Consider the following 19,295-nt stretch of genomic DNA (forward strand, 5'->3'; position numbering starts at 1 on the left):
TACTTATGTAGACTTTATTATATAGTTTTATATTTGTACCATTTTTTTTCGCTATTGATTGGTGTACGTTTGACATAGCCAACGAGTGAAAGCGGCTTTTCGGGAGAAAACACGACAAAATGCCAACAGACATTAACAAACACATATTACATGTATTTTAGTCAGCCCGCACCAAACAGAAGACAAGCTGCACTTCCAAGTAAACGTATCAAGAAATACGTTCATAACAGTTGCCCTGGAACAATAGTTCCAGGAGGGCCTGGTTTTCCTAAACATTTCCACCGAAATTCCGTTAACATTCTATCGCACGAGAATAATAAATTGTGGTCAAAGTCCGCCACCGGTGTAATCATATCAAATGAAACAAACCGTTTCAATGTGAGCTGCATGCGGTGCTATCACCTTCGATATACACCATCAAACACTACTAAGAATATTGTGTCGTACATATTACTTGTTATTACTGGCTGTTATCTCACCGAACATCTCCGCAATGACTTTTGGTATTTTTCGGAGCTGACGTTTTTTTCACGATGTTGGACGGTCACCTGGACCTCAACTCTCAAGTTTTCAAACAAGAAAATGGTCCACAACATAAACGACTGCTCAGACCAAACATCCTGTTAGTCATCCTTCAGTTCGCCATACTCGCAGTTCAACACGGTACACTACAGCCTCTAATGGCATCCATACTAGCATGCCTAACTTGCATTTCATTTCCCGAAACAAAATAATCGTCTGAAGCCAACACAGCTAACCATTGCGAAGGCTGAAACCAACCAAAGTACAGTGCACAAAAATGGAAGAACTCCACCTTTCAAACCAATTATTATCAGTTGTCGTAAGAGCAAACACACATCACCCACTGCTGACCGCTGGCCGAAAACGGACCACTGTCGCGGACCTACTCGGTCCAGTTGGCCGTGGTCTGTCTTGTCAGATAGTTTAGGTCGTCGTCGGTCCCCCAAAAGTCGCCGGTGTGGAACAGTGTGCGCTGGTCCCGTTCGAACGCTTATGTTCGGATGCTCTGTTCAGGCAACCACCATCATATCGAGAGAGGTGCCACAAGCCATCTGTGCTCGCTCCACAGTGCCCGGGGCGTCTGGAAACAAGACGGGATGTTACACAACACTGCCGACAGGAGAACGCCAGCAACCAAATAGGTAAGCATTAGCCGTTTTCACGACGGCCATCTGGTACACATTTGGTGCACATCTGGTACAGATTAGGTGCAGATTTGGTCACATCAGGTTTAGTGTGTCTCTTAGCAGCTATCAGCTAGGGTTGCACTAATTGCTTATATGCCTGCTTTGTCATATTATCAGAGAGCATCATCGATTAAAACACTGAAACAAATTCATGAAATGAAGATAATTGCTGTAAAAGAAATTAGGTGCACATTTGGTCAAATCAGACGCATTCGCCGAAATAGCCCGTCGTGAAAACGGCTATTATCTCCTTTCTCCTTCCAAACAAAGTTGGTTCACCTGTAGCTACATCTGCTATGAATACATCCCTTCAAATCCCAATGAATAGCTACAGGCACATCTCGTCGGATTATTATTCAGATGCATCCCATTACGTACCGAAGTCGAACCAGGCGGCGTCTCCGGCGTCGTGTCTGGCGCTGGCCACAGCCTCTCTCAGAGCGAACAGACACGCACTGGTCATACACAGAGGCGGCTCGCCGGTGGCTGAAAATAAAACATATACTGGTCATACAGAGAGTTGGCCAAACGGATAGCGCTGGTCATACAGAGTGGCGGCTAGCCAGTAACAGCGAACGAACACACCCAATTACATTCACAAAGACCGGACAACCAATGTTTAAGGGTGTTAAGGCGATATAATAACAATATTGCCGTTTATTTCACACCAACTTTGGTACATACGAGACCCAGTGTTCCACCAATGAAGTACCGTTATACATCCGTACCTTTGGAGTTGAACACGCCAATGTCGTTCTTGTTGTTCTTCAAGAATTTCACTCTGAAGTCACGAGGGATGTCCTTCAACGTTGGTACGTAGTAGTTCTGAAAATGGAGATGATTGATGAAAGAAGACACGAAAATCATAATCCTTTCAGCGAACAAATAAATCCATATTTAACCCCACTGTAATTTATCCAGACCAATACAATTTTATATTTTCAAAACAAATGAAATGTCTTTACCTCCATTAATGTTGAACATTCCCAAAAGGAAAATGTTGTGCCATGAAACAGCTACATATTTGCACGAGACACCACGATCCTCTCTTCCAATTCCGATCAAAAAATTCTGCCATCAGAGCGGATGTCAATCTTTATTCTCTTTCAGACCTCCCCCCACCAACAGCAACCTCCCCCCACTGACCTTTTATTCTCTTTCAGACCTCCCCCCACTGACCCAGGTACGGTTGGTGAGCCGTTTCCCGGTGTCCGGATGGAAGCGGTGGCGTTCGGTCATGAACAGGCCGAGTCCCATGACGAACGCTCCCTCTGCCTGTCCGATGTCGACCCAGGGTGACAGTGACTGTCCGGCGTCCTCATAGAGGTCGACACGGCGGACGCAGTTCTCCCCGGTGAGCACGTCCAGCTCGAGTTCCACAGCCGTCAGACCAAACACGTTGTAGGTCTCCGGACGGCGGCGGGAGCTGGCGGCAGAGCAGAGCAGGTCGAGGAGGGCACAACAGTGGTTAGCGACGTTAGAGATAGCTGAACGAGGTCCGAGAGAGGAGTAATCGGCAGAAGAAGGAAGAAAGGAAGGGAGCGAGATCGGGCGATACAAGAACGGAACGATAAATCGAGGGACTGATGGATTCAAATTGTAAGTGCAACATGACATGAAAACACAGAGCAGAGCAAGGTGTCAACACAATAAGTAAGGTTTGAAATACCGTCAAAGGAATGTTAGAGTTTATTATTCAACAGAAGAAAAAAGTTACTTTCAATACTGATTGTGTACGTCTATTCTGTGGCAGCAGACAGCGCTGAGAGGCGACCCCTTACGCGGAGTGAGCGCTGAGGTTGACTCCCGCTCCGGATGCGCTGGCCACCACCTGGATCCAGGCTTTGTCCTCGCCTTGGAACGGCTTAAGACGCAGCTTCAGCTCCTGACACGCGTCCCGCACCGCCTGTCAACGAACACAGGGCACAGGGGTCACACACGGACCACCGAGGTCACCGAACACACTCACAGATCGTAGTGGGGTCGTTGGCAGTTCAACAAAAGTCATTTGGACCACAAACGAGCCACATATCACGGGAGTCCCAACTCGCAGTCCACACCACACTCGGGTCACATCTCACACAAGCCACATACAAGCCACCGAGAGACTGATCACTTGAAGCAACAGGAAGCTGCAGAAGAGTAGATTGCACGCTGCCAAGCCCGCTCCATCCCCTTCCCTGCCGCCAAGACCGAGATATATGCCCACCCGTTCCTTTGCCGACAAGACCGATATCTCGCCCTGCTCGTTTTCTTTTTTGCCGGTCTCCAATATCGATATCTCACCATGCAGGACATCTCGCTGCCGATGCTGCCGCCGGTGGGGGAGGCGTTGGGGCTGATGAGGTTGTCGGACGGCTTGACCGACACCATGTCCAGCGAGACGCCCAGCTCGTGGGCGCACACCTGTGCCACCTGGAGGCCGAAACGGGAAACATATTATCACTCGTTGCAGATGAACTATGCTGCTGTCGCCTGGCATGATACGACTCACATGACACGTATGAGGATTGAGGACCAGTACGCTCTCTTTGCAATACGACTGCAAGCTTTAAAATTCAGTCTTTGGCCAATCTCTAGTCATCCATAGAGACTACACATACCTTGGTGTTGAGTCCCTGGCCCATCTCTATGCCTCCCACGGAGACGGCCACCGTGCCGTCCAGGTCATAGATGGAGACGAGTGCCGGGTATTTGGCCCACAGGTGGACCGGGTAGCGGAGCGGCACCAGCGACAGGGCACGCTTCTTCCAGCGGTTCGCCTGGCAGGAGGGGAAAGACAGCCGTCAGTAATGGCAATCGTCCAACCAGCACGCAGCGAAGAATGACAATGACTAATCGTCTAGTTTCGCCCGCTATAGTCTACACTGTGAGATAATCTTTACTTTCCACTAAGTCGTTGCTTCATAGTGATGCAGCTTTGATTGTTGCACTTGACTTTCACCTGGTTGAAGGCAGCGATGTCGGCCTTTCGCTGCTGGATCTGTCCCTCGGTGAACATTTCGTCGATCATCTGGGTGAAGACGGCATGGTCCGCCTCATCGCTTGCGCTGAGTCTGTGGTGGAGAGCGGGTCATTCGTCAATCCAAGAGCCGAGTAGGGCGAGGTAAACAATCAGCAGGTGACACGGTCCATCGCTGCTTACGTACACCAACAAATGTAACTCCCACGCTGTAAAGCGACGACCAATTAGCTTCACTCACGCGAACTTGGTGTCCGGCTTGAAGAAGTTGGCCTTGCGGACCTCCCACGGGTCCAGCTTCAGCTCGTGAGCGATCCTCTGCATCACATTCTCAATACCAGCCACACCTTGGGTGGTGCCTGAGGACACATGAGGACATCAGGAATGCTGTATGTAAAAAAGTTCTCAGTAGAACACCACAAACGATACACAACAACGAACAACAACAAACGAACACCACAACAGCTTTCCACCAACCAAAATGTAACAAATTACGATACACATCCCTTTGGTATGCGGTTAGCTACACGGCAGACAGACGTTACCATGCATCATATCAAATTACAATGTGGCCTAATAACAATCTTCTAGTATATGTCATCAACATCCAAACACCTTCCGCACACCCCGCCACTCGTTTCGCTTTCACGAAACCTACCTGGGCTGCGGCACCAGGTGTTGGCCGCCAGGTCGGTGTTGACGTGTCCCGGAACCACGGTCCAGTTGGTCGCCTGGTACACATTCTGAGCCATCGACACAGCTGAGAAGGTGGTGGTGGCAGACGAGGCGAACCCGGCGTCACACAAGTAGCGCATCTTCAGGCCCTGCACCTTGCCCGTCTCGTCCACACCAGCCTGCAAAAGGATGTGGAGCGAGAGTGAAACTGAGTACGCTTTACGTCCAATAAAATTCGTCAACAGCGACTATTAAGTAGCATTGTTGCAGCTTTGCTGGAGGAAAAGCAGCCCAACGAAAGAAATTAAAAAAAAAACAAGTAAGAAAAAAATTAACTGAGAATGACGCCCTATATTATACTCCAGGTGTTCACAAGATGGAGCAGCAGCCACCCGCCATACATACCCGACCAGGTATTACAGCCATTTACCTTATACTCGACCAGGTAGGGCAGTCGTCCTCCGAACATCTCCATGTTGGCCTCCACGTCGAGCACGATGCGCACGGGACGGTTGAGTTTGACGGCGGCCAGAGCCGCGCCCGCTGCGACCGTGGTCGGGTAAGCCAGCTTCCCACCGTAGGCACCGCCCAGTCGACGAACGGAGACGTTAATCCTGGAAATTAAACATATTTAAACGAAATGGATCACCAACGAACCGATGAATGAATGAAGTCAACACGAGCAAGACGGATTGCGGCTGAAATGCATCAGGTAAGCAATTGAGCAACGATAAAGAGGATGATTCGTTTCAGACAATAATAGTTTATCACGAGTGTAAATACTAGCGTCTTAAACTTCAAACTAGATATGTCGTCTACGATGCTTATCATATCTCAAATTCCTTGTCAACTGCGCGGTTTTTGCCACAGTTTTTTCTTACTTGTGTGCGGGCATTTTGAGGACCTTGGCCACCGTGTGGTGGGTGTCTCGGATGTCCTGGGTGGCGCTGAAGAGGTCCAGCTGGTCGTCCTCCCTCGGCACAGCGCGCACCGTCTGCGTCTCCATGTAGAAGTGGTATTGACCACCGATCTGGAACTCACCACTCAGCTGGCGAGGCGCCGCGGCGATCGCCTCTGCGGGACGGAGGGAGGGCAAAGGTCAGAATAGAGAAGCAGTATGCAATGATAGCATAAATTACATGTAAACGTATTATAATATAAGGCATAATTAACCGTGCATGTCAACTGTTTCTATCGTATCTAACATACCGTAAAGTGGGGCTATTTGAGACAGTGGGGCTATTTGAGACAGTATTTAAAATCGCTATAAAATGAAGATCGTTTGATTTTTATGTGATATTTTTGCTCAGGAAGGTGTGGAATCGAACAGCAATTCGCCTGAGCAAAAATTAAGCATAAATTTCAAACGGTTTTTATTTTATAACAATTTTAAATACTGTCTCAAATAGCCCCACTGTCTCAAATAGCCCCACCTTACGGTAGCTACAAAGTCACATTTCAACAGACAAACTTCATGGACCATCTGGCGGCACCGACTGCCACCCAGCCGGTCAGGTCAGGTTTCCCTTTAACAAGTCATGTCAGGCCAGGTCACCGTCCTTACCGTCCACGTTCTCTCCCGTGTTTATCTCCAGATGCATCATCGTGTCTGGTTTGATTTCCTGACCATCTGCGATGGCCTCTTTGATGGTCAGAATCGGTCGCTGTACGTCCTCGTACTGGACTGTGACCAGTGCTGCCGCCCGGCGGGCAATCTCGGGACTATCGGCCACCACCACTCCGATCGGCTGACCGCAGTACTTGACTTTGTCCGAAACAAACAGCTGCGGGCAGGAAGACGAGAGGCGAGAGCGTTATGGAAGTGCTCAGGGACAACAGGAAGGTCTGCAGAATGCACACATGCAAAATGAATGCGTTGATAGATTGCACAACATCACCTTGTTGCAGCATATTATGCAAAACAAACGAGAAGTCAGAGAGATAGCTATCTGGCACAAAGCATAAGGCTGGGAATTAGTTCAGGTCTACGTATCAGAGCCATTACCTCCTCCGGGTTCTTGTCACCCTTGATGTTGTTGGTTCCATCGACATCCTTGGCTGAGAAGAACCCTCTCACTCCATCGAGCGCCTAGAGCAGAATATAGGATTCAGTTAACATTAAATTATTTAGGGGAAAAAAGCAAATCACGAAACATGTATTTGATCGTTTTAAACGTTTCAGTGCCGATGCTCTGTTCAGTTCAGCTTGAATATCGTACAATCATCACATCATAACACGTAGTAGTCATTCAACACTAGAAATGGGGTATAACGTCCAACAAAGTTCAGCACATCTGGTGCCTTGCTTTCTCCGTCCTCGCCTACCCACGCATCAGACGATGCGCCGCCAGGTCACCGAGGTCACTCACCAGAGCGGCCGAGGCGTCCACACCCTTCAGCTTGGCCTTGGCCACGGTGCTGATGACGAACGCGCCGTGCAGCTCGTCAGATAGTGCCTCCTGATCGTTGATGTATTCCGCCTCGCCTGTCGACCACACACATTCGTTAGAGTGCGTGTTACGGTATAACGCTTCGGACTGTATGCGTTACGTGGCGGCTTGACTCTTGACAGAATCGTTTGAGAAGGCTACAAAGCAGGAGTTATGGGCCAGACAAACTTGAGTTCGTGAGCCTTTTAGAGATATTATTGGTGAAGGACGGAAACAACGAAAGGTACTCGATGAATCGATTGTGGTGGACAAAATACCTACTTAGTGATGTTAATAGGACGTAAGAGTTAACATATTTTAGAAATCACGTAACAGCGTGAGTGTTGATAAGCTGTTCCTCAGTCAGAACTACTTACCGGCGGTCTGCGCCTGCGCCTCGAGCTTGGGTACCGGCTGGTTGACGGGCCACAGGTCCTTGTCGGTGTCGAACTTCTGTGAGCCCACCACCGGCGGTCGGGTGATGTCCTCGCCCCCAGAGCGGAGGTGCTCCGGCAGCCGGTCACCGAGCGTGTACAGAATCACCTGGTGTGTGGGAAAATGCATCAGATTAACAGTCAGACAAGGGCAATCTTTCTTTGTTTGCATGTTTACGTCGCATTTACAACGGTAAAACGTAAATTTATAACGATATAACGCATTCCATTTATTTTCAACGAAACTTTAAGTAAGTATGTGGAATACTAACCCAATAGTGCGATTGATGGATGATATATTCACTCATCACTATCTTTGGGACCCGAGCAAAGTATTATTGGACCCCTGCACTCAGTACATGACCTCTATATTCTGACTTCCGTCCACCCTCTGAGCCGCCCCACATTCTGACCAGTTTGACGTCTGCCCCCATCTGACCCTCTAAAATCTAAAATCTAATATCTGACCCGCCCCCTCTGACCTTGTAGAGGAGGCTGGTGGTGAGACTGGCGCGGTATTCGGTCGCCGACAGCTCTGGGTCAGCGTCAGGAACCACCTCAGCTTGTAACGCCGCCAGTGCGCCGCTAACCGTGGCAGCGTCCAGCAGACTCTTACCGGTGAGAAATTCCTCGGTAGCAGACGCGTGCACCTGAGGAAAATGATGCCAGAGTGACGCATCGGCAGGCAGCGACACAGACAAAAGTAAGCGGAGACAGAACAAATGTTTGCAGGATAGACACACAAAGACGTGATACGATACTGTGTGGACAGTGGACACACCAACATGATAATATTTACACACATACAACACTACAGTTTCTGTATTTACACACGGTAATGGGATTACGTGAAAACCAAGACAACTGGTTTACATTCTTAATTGGCACTTCGGTGCTTATTGAAAGGCTATAGAAGGCGAGGGTATCGATAAGTAGAGCTGAAGGTTGCAGCCTTCATCCTATATTTAGCGCGTATTTCAAATCAACTTCACGATTCCTGACCTTCAGCTATAAGGTTCGGTGCTTTTTGTCAGTTTATTCGGTCAGTTATCTCAAGTAGAAAATCATAGCTATACATACACCTTCCGGGCCGGTTTGGGACCGTCAAAAGGCCATAATCAGTACTCACAAACGTCTTGCTGATGCCACCGAACAGAAGGGTGGGTTTCTCCGTGATAGTCATCGTGTCCTTGTTGACCGGCAACAGGAAAGCAGCGTTCACATAGGCGTGGGCGCTGACGGCGCGGGGCGTGACCTGCCAACACGGACGGCGGTGTGGTCAGACCCTCGGCAGCACAGCGACGCGCTTTAGGTGTCACTGTTTCACCTCAGGGGGAAAAAAGCGAAATCAGGGCAGTTTAAGACAGGACGTTGCAAAATCGTACCTATGCTACAATAAATACCAACGATTGCTGATTTAAATGGCAACTAGCACCCACGGGCAGACTGCTTATTGCATGTATGTAGCATGAAAATATATAAATATCTAAGTCTAAACACACCGGAGAGTCCACATCAGCGTCTAGTGCCTACCTTGTACGTCTTGAAGATGTAGTTGTCGTCGAGGGCCGGCAGCTTCAGGGAGACGATGACCTTGCGGTTCATGTCGATCTTGAAGAGGGTTTCTACATCCATCTCCTCAGCAGCTCCCTGTGCGTCCGCTATAACAGGGAGAGGGAGTACATCGCGGGTTAAGGAGCACAGGAGACAGGTCAATAGAAAAGACTATGAAAGGAAGCACACTACTTGCCCAATCGACATTTCACACTGAAGGAGTAAAACGGCCGTTGATCACGCAACACATGGACACTTGCCACCAGGGCCTATTGTGTAGAACCCTTCCTTTTCACTGGGCCATGGAACAACCGTTCCAACAAGCACCAGCTGCTTCCCAGGTCCCGGGCTAATTATTTTCATTTTTCAGTATTTTATAGACGGGCGTCCCATCCACCAACCCACATAAGGGACATAATATATCGACCTCCTATCGACCATCCGCCACTCACCGACCACAATTTTGGCGCGGGCGGCTGTCAAAAGAAGGAACACGTCCGACGGGAACTCGCGGTGCGCGTGCTTGATCATCAGGTTGCCGGCCCAGCTGCCCATGTTCCTAACAGGCGTGTTAGCCACCAAAAGAAGGTGGGAGGCCATCTGACGACAGTGAGCGAACCCGGCGGTCGGCGCCAGAAGCTGTAGTTCCTCGATCAGCCGCGAGAGGGTTACAGCGCCGCCGAATGTGGCCGCCTCGGCCGTCTTAGAGACAGCGTGCAGCTCAGGCACTTTGAGTGTTGAGATGTACGAGTCGAATGGTCCGTCATGCTTGTAGACGCCTGCCAGTCAGAGACGGGGTGGTTAGGGGGAGGGGTAGCAGTGGCCCTCAGCGTCTACAGCGGCTATTGAAAGCCAGGGTCAGCGGGGCAGACGCGCGGGCACGGCCTCATCATAAGAACCGAGACGTAAGCAGCACGGATGGTCATGGCCGTAAACAGCAACACCCATCACATGACGACATTATTGACTATACACTGGACCTGGATGGTTTGGTTCTGGAGACTATCAAAGCTCGCCGTCACGACCAGCTCCATAGTTTACAGCGCTAGAACGTTCGAGATCTGGTTAACTAAGTCACTCTGCCAGTCATTTAACCAAGCGTTGGAAGATTGCAAGATGTTTGCCGTTACCGATAGATACGCTATCGGTACTGGGCTACGAGAACGGAGATATAGGTAGCAGTATCGGTAACGGACCCTATTGCTTACGATAGAATCCGGTCGCAAACATCGCTTAGTAGTCAGTATTCAGTATTCCGTGCCTAGACATTATAGCTGATCGGTGACTTTATCACGTTTCATTGACCTAACCGAGATATCTTACTGTCACACAACTGAGCCCGGAATCGGACTTTTTTTGTTCCGTTTGTAATTAACCCCCACAGCTGTCAACCTAGTCGAACGGAGAGTTAGCCTTCAATCCAGGCCTTTACAGTCCAAACACCTGACTGCTCGTTACAGCAACTGTCATTTGAGAGCATTAGCCTGACCTTTCTGTAGTTATCAATACCCCACGGCATGCAGCGTGAGCTGTGAACCCACCAGAGCCGGTGTTTCCTGTCACCAGTCTCAGTGTCCTGCCGCGCGGCACGGCTGCCATGGCCGCGTACAGCTTGGCCAGGCTCTCAGGGAGCGCCCACTGCGCCTCCCCAGAGGACATGGGCAGCGCGCGGGGACAGCCGGCGCACCGCCCGCCGCCCCCGCCGCCGCCACAGGCGCCACCCGACTGAGACTTGCAGCCGGCCGCCTCCTGTGCACGAGAGAGAGGCACCGTCAGTCGGGGAGGCTTTACGAGGACGATATTAAAGTCCAGGTAAAAAGCAGACAATTACAGTAGGACAGGGAGGGAAATTTTAAAAGGTTGCATAGACCATTCTAAGCCCAGGAACAATATGTTTCGGTGAGCTCGCGTGAACTTCAGAGTACTGGCGCTATGAAAGGGCGAATTCCACGCGATTTGATAACAAGAGTCGCGTGGACTGTGGAGTAGAGAGATTGATAATATCGTATCCGGGGCGCGGGGTATATTGACACTTCTCTGAGGCCATTGATAACGGTAACAGCGCCACGTTATGAAAGCACCTAAGTTCCTAGCGGTCACCATTATGTGGCGATATGAATGAGATACGATACACATAATGCACTCGTTTCGTACCATTGATTAAAGTATCAGTAGGGACATGCATTTTTTATCCAACTATACGAACCCGTGTCCGAGTTACAGAATAACTTAAAACTTAAAAGCTTTAGGTACGAAAGCCGAAAATCAGCCCAGCAGCGATGAGGACGTCAAACGGCGTTCAATTACATCAAGCACGGTAAACTGTCAATTAAATCAAATTTCACACGGACGCGGTCACGCAGCGCCCTCCTAGACCCAATTATGCAGCAGCCAAACCAAATATCCAGTAAATGGCAATAGCAAAGCTGCGTCATACTAATTGGCTCACCTCGATATCTTTGACCATATCCTTGGTCTTTTGATCGGCGTCAGCTCCGAACGTTTTGAAGGCGTCCAGGATGGGCCGGTAGCCGGTGCAGCGGCAGAGGTTGCCGTCCATGGCCTGTTCGACGTCCTCCTTCGTCAGCGTGTCCCGCGACTCCAGCAGACTGTGGAAGGCGGTGACGGAAGAGATGTGTCAGAGCGACAGCAGCTGGGTGATACTGTATACAATACTAGTTAGAGATACCAATGGGTAGACAGTTGCATATCGGATACGAATGCAATGAAGCGCTGGAAATGGTACCTTTCGTTTATGCTCAAAGCATAACAGGAGGGCGAGGAATAGCCAATGAGTCGCAGTTTTCGAACAAAAGCTTGGCGGAACGATCATACACCTGCCTAGTGCAGTCAACCACGACCAACCGTGACGACCAACATTAACCATGTGAATGTTTCCACCATGCGATCCGCTGTTTACCTGTACATGGGCATGACCATTCCTGGACTGCAGTAGCCGCACTGAGCGTAATTACTGGTCCATTACCTGTACATGGACATGACCATTCCTGGACTGCAGTAGCCACACTGGGTGTAATTACTGGTCCATTACCTGTACATGGACATGACCATTCCTGGGCTGCAGTAGCCGCACTGAGCGTAATTACTGGTCCATTACCTGTACATGGACATGACCATTCCTGGGCTGCAGTGGCCGCACTGAGCGTAATTACTGGTCCATTACCTGTACATGGACATGACCATTCCTGGACTGCAGTAGCCGCACTGTGTTCCGTTCAGCTGTGCCAGTCGCACCTGGATGGGGTGGTAGCCGTTCTTGCGGTCACCGATCGCCTCCACGGTCTTCACCTGCGATCAGTGACATTGAGACGTGTCAACAATTAAACGACATATTGTAAAGAGGTAAACAAAAACGACGAAGGTGGTGAGAAAAGGAACGTTTAGGCGACGTTAGGTTTAAGAAAAATAAGTCACCAAAAATCTCATTGAAGAACTTAAGTGCAAAAAATGAGTGACTGCCAAAATGAAATAAATACATAAATACTATTTCGGTAAGAAAAATTCGGTTGCGCGGTCTGGCAAAGGCTCTCGTTACCTGCCAGTCCTGACAGACGTGCAGCGGCACCAGGCACGAGTTGACCGCCTTGGTTTTCATCACGCCGGTCGTCGGGTCGGGCACCCTCACCGACACCACGCAGGCGCCGCAGCCGCCCTCGCGGCACATGGTCTTTGTGCCGGGCAGGCGGCGGGTGAAGCGCAGGTAGTCGGCCAGTGAGGTGGTGGCTGATACGTCCCCCGAGGCGCCGTCCGGGGATAGACGGTGTAGCACTGAGGGTGCAGGGTCAGAGTGAGGTCAGGTTGGGGTCGGTTTGTGTCAGGTGAGAGGTCAAGTCACGGTCAGGTCAGGGTCAGAAGTCAGGGTGAAGTCAGGGTGAAGCCAGACAAGTGTGAGGTCAGGGTCAGATCAGGGTTAGGTCAGGGTAAGGTCAAGTGAAGTTAGGGCGAAGTCAGGGTGAAGTCAGGGTAAGGTCAAGTGAAGTTAGGGCGAAGTCAGGGTGAAGTCAGAGTGAAGTCAGGGTGAAGTCAGGGTGAAGTCAGGGTGAAGTCAGGGTGAGGTCAGGCTCAGGGTGAAGTCAGGATGAGGTCGGGGTAAGGGCAGGGGAGGTCAGAGTCACGCCAGGGTCCTGGTCATCTTAGAGCCAGGTCAGGTTCAGTGAGGGTCAGGTCAGGTCATGGCATGGTTACTGGTTAGGTCAGGGCTAGAGCAGGGTTAGGACAGAGTCTGGGCAGGGTCAGATCGGGGTTACGTTGGGGTCAGGGAAGGGTCAAGACAGGGCGGGCCAGGTCGCAGGTCGTTGTCAATATTGCAGAGAATAAAGCATATTGCTTTCCTAAAAATGATAAAATAAATCAAAGATGCCATAATGAATTAGCTAATGCGACTTAACTAAAAATATCGGTGAATATCTATAACCTTTGATACCTAATGTTTACCTAATGTGCAGTTACCTAATGTTTAAGTGTTAAATGTTTGCGTATGACCTTAACGGCTGAAATAAATATAACGTGAAGTAAAATAAAACGCGAGCAGGACAGTCGGACACAAATAACGATGAGACACACGGGACACACCGACAAATACTTATTGGACCATTATCATGCCTATTGACGCAATTGTTGATAACGTCTCATCATTCACCTGCCAGGTTCTTTTGAACGATTTAGGCGGTCGTGAACCACGAATGGAGTTTTTAGTCATTACACAGTCAGGCATTCAATAAACCCGGCGGCTGAATGCATACAGTCTGCGACTCTGCTCGAAGGAGACGGTATAAAGCGGACCGAAGTAGAGCTCTTTCAGCCCACCGTCCCTCCGTATATGTTTTAGGGCCTTGGAACAGACGAGGAGCGTCCGGCCCGGCCGGTCCGCGACGTCTCTCAATATACCCTGCCGGCCGGCTCGCCCGACTGGCCTTGAAGACATCCCTCGCGCCGCCGCATAGCACCATGGCATTATGCCGCGCCCGGGGCTATCACAGTGACTCGCAGATTCACAGGCTGGCAACTCGGACAGGACAATCACTTCAGCGGGGGGGGGGGGGGAATAAGGCAATAAGACGGTCCAGGGTCTACCGAAAGCAAACAACGTGACACTGAGAACGCATGAGAGACGTGTCTACTACGGACGATGGGGGGCGGGGAGGGTGGAGTTTTTCCTCATAGGAAAGTCAGAAGCCGAGACGTTACGGATTACGAATCTGTCAGGTGCACTGACCTTTCTGCGGCTCATCGTTGATGGTGAAGGTGACGGCCGGTGACTGAACGTCAGAGGTCGGCATGGTGACCCGCTGTGCCGACGGTAGCCGAGGTCAGAGGTGATGGCCGATCAGGTCACGCGCAGGCTGACACTGAAAAATGGCGACCGTTTGTCAGTTAGACAGTCGTAGCAATATCTCAGCAGGGGTCTAGCGAGGTGACCAATACAGCGAGTGATTGAGGCACACAATGCCAATGGCGATGGACCTATACATGGGTCGTAGAACAGTCAGCGACATAAAGGCTGCGACCGTTTACTTTTATATACCGTTTTTACCCGTCAGTAGGTCTTTTCGTCCACGGCAAGACGCACTGGATTCGGCCCAGTTTCGGGACACCTCGAATCAACTTCAAATTCGCACACAACAGCATTTGGGGTGGAGCACAGCATAATCTTGGGATAGCGATAGCAACATGACCGAATTCATCGGGCAGTGCTCCAGGCTATTTGAACTAGATAAGGTCAAACAATGACCAAGGACCCTAAACCAATGACTTTATCTCGACATAGGCCATACGCTCGCTTTTCTGCGCTCGATCAGGGACCGAACGGCTGGGTCCGATATATTCGATATACATATGTATAGCCTTGAGCAAGGCTGCGGAGTCGGAGTCGGAATCGGAGTTGTCGGAGTCGGAGTCGGAGTCGGAGTCGACAAAATCTTACCGACTCTGACTCCGGAGTCGGAGTTAACGCTCCATGGCTCAACGCAATGCACGGCGCCTGTTTGATTGACGATACTGCACTCAAAATTATATTTTTTCGAAAAAAGGCAATTTTGCTGTTTTGGACGAACGTTTTCAGCGAAAGAAGCAGCAGACGGTGAATGCTCCAGAACCCGCTTTTTAATCCTGCATGTTATTTTTAATGCATATTTGCAACGCAAAACCTTGGAACGCTCAAATGGGATCGTTTCAGGCAAAATAAAAACCTCTCAATTATGAACTTTAACCCGCGCCCCGCTGGGGGGGGGGGGGCAGAATCTGCCCCCTCCCGTTTTTCGCCAACAACTTCTAAACGCGTTACGCCAGCAACATCAAACTTTCAGTACCTTATCATATATCAATTTAAGACGTTCCTGCAAATTTGAGTGAAATCCGTCGGAAATTTTTGAGAAAATGACGTTTTAGTGACGTTCATGTTCGCCATTTTCGCCTCAAAAACGGCAAAATTTCAAACGTCGCTAACATCTTCATTTTTTTAAGGAATCCAGACGTAATAAAAAGGTTATACGTGATTCTACTTTGTCTATCAAATGGCGATCTCGGTTAAAAAAAAAAAATAGACTTTGGCCCAATTTTTTTTCTTTAAAAAAACTAACTTTCTTTTGGAAAATAATTACCTATAAAATCCAAAATTTTGAGTGTATCGAAAAAACCGGAATATATGTCAGTGAAGTGGTCTATGTGCACCTACATACCAATTTTTAGAAGAATCGGTTCAAAAATGTGGGAGTTATTCAAAATTTTATGACGTCACGACACACACACACACACACACAGAATGTTTATTAAAACCCTCGCCCGCACATGCCATTTTCCCATCCTAGAACGCACATGGGGGGGGGGGTTGCCATCCCCCCCGCGCCATTTCGTTCCTGTTGGAGATAGAGCTTAGCGGTAAAGACCAAAAAGATTCTTTGGGAAGAGACGAATCCAATGATACCCAGTTTTACCTTCTCAGGTCAGTCATTGACCTTCCAGGTCAGGTCAAACTAAAAAATGTTGCTGTTTTGGGTCACCGTTGGATATCAAGTGCGCTACTTATCATATACCGATGACGATGCTGTTTTCTGGTGCCAAGCCAGCTAGAACCTCTTTGTCACACTACCCGACCAGATTTTTGTTGCTGAGGTCATTTCAGGTCAAGTTAGGTCAAGGTCAATTATGTGTTTGTATGTCTGTGTGTGTCTGTGTGCATACTGATGTGTGCACAGATTGTTTTTGTGTCCATATTACATGAAATCATGATCGACTCCGGAGCTTTTACCAAAAATGCAGTCAAAAAACTTCACAAAAAGTAAATTTCGCTTGCCCAAAACGCAATTATCTTGGATGACCTAGGTTGACCTTGACCTTGACATATGTACATCGTCGAACAACATGTTCCATGATAGGTGGGAGGTAAGACTGGCAAAAAAGGCCGAAATCAAGGTGTCAAAAGCTCACAAGACCCATAGCCAAAGCAAGATATTGGGTATTTGTCATATGGGTTATGGCATCACCTGAAGAATAAGGTCACATCTCCGAAACCAAAAACCACAGAAACTTGAAATTTTCAGTGGACATCAAGAAAGGATAGAGGAGCAGCTATACCAAAAATCAGCCTCCTAGCTCTAAAAATGTTGAGTTCAGAGCAGAAAGACTACCTGGGGGGGGGGCAACCACCCCCCCCCATGTGCGGGCGGGGGTAATCAACACGTATTACCAAAAAGAGAAACGTAAGTAGAAAACAAATAGTTATAAGGCGTTTCGAAAAAATAATACCAGATTGGTGCAAAAGCGCCAAGCGCTTAATTATAGGCACCTCTGTAAGGGAAATGAAATTAATTGCTGCTAATCACAACGCCGCCGCCAACCCGGTCACCGATGAGCGGTTGGGATGAATGCAGACCGCGCGCCGGCCCGCGGGGACAGCACCAAGGTCACCGATTGAAAATCAGTGAAATACGAAGGTTGATTTTAAAGAAAATCAACAATTAAAAAAAAGTTTTTTAACGTTCTAGACCTCGTACGGAAACAAGAATAGCACCATTCGATACACCGTGAAAAACTGCATCAGATAGACACCTTTTTAGGCCTTAACAACCAACTTCAAAATTTGACCTCACTTGACCCGACCTTGACCTGACGGCTGACCTCGACCTGAAATTCATCCAGAGGTGGTCCACATCACTTATTGAGTGTGCCTATTGAATTCTATGAATACAATGAGCCATAACCATGTGTCGCACATGCTCTTTTCTGTATTTTGTTTTTGGTGACCTGACCTGACCTGACCTTGACCTTCGAATGATATTGATGATATTGCATGCAACGAATATTGTCTTGGTAGCCTAAGAACACGTTTTGGGCAATCAGTCTCAGTCCATTACTCGGCAACTACGGTGCAAGGCCGATACTGTAGAAACTTGCATTTTGTACCCTTGACCTGACCTTGACCTGACCTCTGACCTACTTAAGCAAAACAAATGGGCTTTTAAGATCCGCCTTGTTGAGAGCTTTCGATTGCCGTTTTCCCAGTCTTTCTACGACCATCGGTTCGGAAGTTAGACAGGGGGGGGGGCGGAATCTGCCCCCCCCCCCCCCAGCAGGGCGCGTATGAATAGCCCAGCGGGGCGCGGGTTAATATCATAATATGAATTTTAATAGAACCGTCCGGAGTCGGAGTCTGAGTCGCGTTCGATTTTTGAAGCCGGAGTCGGAGTCGGAGTCACCCTACAATCCATCGACTTCGCAACCCTGTCCGATCGACCGCCTCCCGGCTGTGAAACGTTTAAACGTTAGCGGCTGTGAAAAAGCCAGCACGAGCGAGGGTTAAGCACTAAAATTATCATATTACAGTTTCCTATAATGCAGTAGCGGCGGAACACCTTCAATGAAGGGGGGGGGGGGGCACTGCCGACTTTTGGTCCCATTCTTTCCATGCAACGCCCATAGGGCTAATGTTGAAATGCCAAAATCAAAAGGGGGGCACGGTGCCCCGGTGCCCTCCCCGTTCCGCCGCCTATGCTTTAATGTTGTGCAAGTGCAATCAGTCATTCAGTGTTGACCTATATCTGGACGAATCTTGCTCTACTTGAACCGTCTAAATTTTACAGACCTTAAGTTGCCTGTTATTTCAACAAATATCCGCCAAAATGACCTAATGTGAGATTTGGAGCTTCTGGTTTTCAGCCAAAGCACTGGGCATAAAAGTAAAAAAGGTATCGGGGATATACATTTACCTACATATGACGACGGTTGAAATAAAATATATATCTTTTTGCGATTCGATAAGTAGTCGTTTTATATCAATATAAACGGCTCGCAATAGGTCTCGGGCCTCGATTTAAAACTATTGAACACAATAAATGCAATAGCCAGCAGGCAGCAGCCACACTAACCAGGCTCACACTAACAAGTAACAACAATAGGTAGGTGAACCTTTTCACGACACCCCTGATCACGATGTGCTCATTGTTCACCGTAGATTATGTAACACCTAGGGGAGGGACGTCAACGTAGCCTCCCAATCCGGCCCCTGCGAAATGTCGAATGGGCGACCCGCATACCAGTTCCCGCATAGGTGAGTTATGTAACACAGGGTAATTATGGGCGTAAGCACGGATAATGTATCGGCCTTTAGGTATCGGCATAATCACGGTGAGCTGAACATTCGTATTAGCTCACAATAAATTATACATGTCTCTGTTGCACGCGTAACAAAACTCCAACATTCTCACGCCTCTACCCTTCCCCTTTTCGTCGGTACTCACCGTCAGAGATGTCTCACGTGGTCCCGTCGATGTCGACAGCTCGCTCGCGGTCGTCCGGTGGGCCCCTTGCGCTCCGATCCGCGACTGGCGGTCCCGTGCGCGGCGGGAGGCGAAGCGAGCATCACACCCGGCGGCCAACGAAGGACGGTGGTAGAGTGGCGGGTTTCGAGGCCACGCGCCCGGTCGGCGAGAGCTCGTAAGTGCTGATATGAAGATAAGGGAAGGGAGCTCCGTCTGTAATATCCATATTAAGCTCTTTGATTCTATCCCTAACCTCA

General features: G+C 49.2%; 1 protein-coding gene across 3 annotated transcripts; it reads right to left on the minus strand.

Moving 5' to 3' along the window:
• Nucleotides 1–268: 268 nt before the first annotated feature.
• LOC122385304 (probable aldehyde oxidase 3) lies at nucleotides 269–19,156 on the minus strand. Of its 3 annotated transcripts, XM_043373475.1 has the most exons (26): nucleotides 19,018–19,156; nucleotides 14,499–14,631; nucleotides 12,819–13,051; nucleotides 12,447–12,571; nucleotides 11,712–11,871; nucleotides 10,804–11,011; nucleotides 9,715–10,041; nucleotides 9,242–9,369; nucleotides 8,838–8,963; nucleotides 8,191–8,358; nucleotides 7,652–7,817; nucleotides 7,215–7,330; nucleotides 6,851–6,934; nucleotides 6,410–6,629; nucleotides 5,727–5,919; nucleotides 5,276–5,459; nucleotides 4,829–5,024; nucleotides 4,412–4,529; nucleotides 4,153–4,264; nucleotides 3,812–3,970; nucleotides 3,495–3,623; nucleotides 2,990–3,114; nucleotides 2,388–2,634; nucleotides 1,937–2,033; nucleotides 1,587–1,694; nucleotides 269–1,102 (listed from the first exon to the last, which is right to left on the minus strand). In XM_043373475.1, the coding sequence occupies exons 2-26, from the start codon at nucleotides 14,560–14,562 to the stop codon at nucleotides 1,032–1,034; spliced, it is 3,864 nt and encodes a 1,287-aa protein (XP_043229410.1). In that variant the 5' UTR covers nucleotides 14,563–14,631; nucleotides 19,018–19,156; the 3' UTR covers nucleotides 269–1,031. The 3 variants fall into 3 exon arrangements, with proteins under 3 accessions (XP_043229410.1, XP_043229412.1, XP_043229411.1); XM_043373477.1 differs by lacking the exons at nucleotides 12,447–12,571; nucleotides 12,819–13,051; nucleotides 14,499–14,631; nucleotides 19,018–19,156 and adding an exon at nucleotides 12,315–12,365; XM_043373476.1 differs by lacking the exons at nucleotides 12,447–12,571; nucleotides 12,819–13,051; nucleotides 14,499–14,631; nucleotides 19,018–19,156 and adding an exon at nucleotides 12,249–12,287.
• Between the last annotated feature and the right edge of the window lie 139 nt (nucleotides 19,157–19,295).

This window comes from Amphibalanus amphitrite, unplaced genomic scaffold, assembly GCF_019059575.1.
Source record: "Amphibalanus amphitrite isolate SeventyFive unplaced genomic scaffold, NRLGWU_Aamphi_draft 000214F_arrow, whole genome shotgun sequence".
Lineage (NCBI taxonomy): Eukaryota > Metazoa > Arthropoda > Thecostraca > Balanomorpha > Balanidae > Amphibalanus > Amphibalanus amphitrite.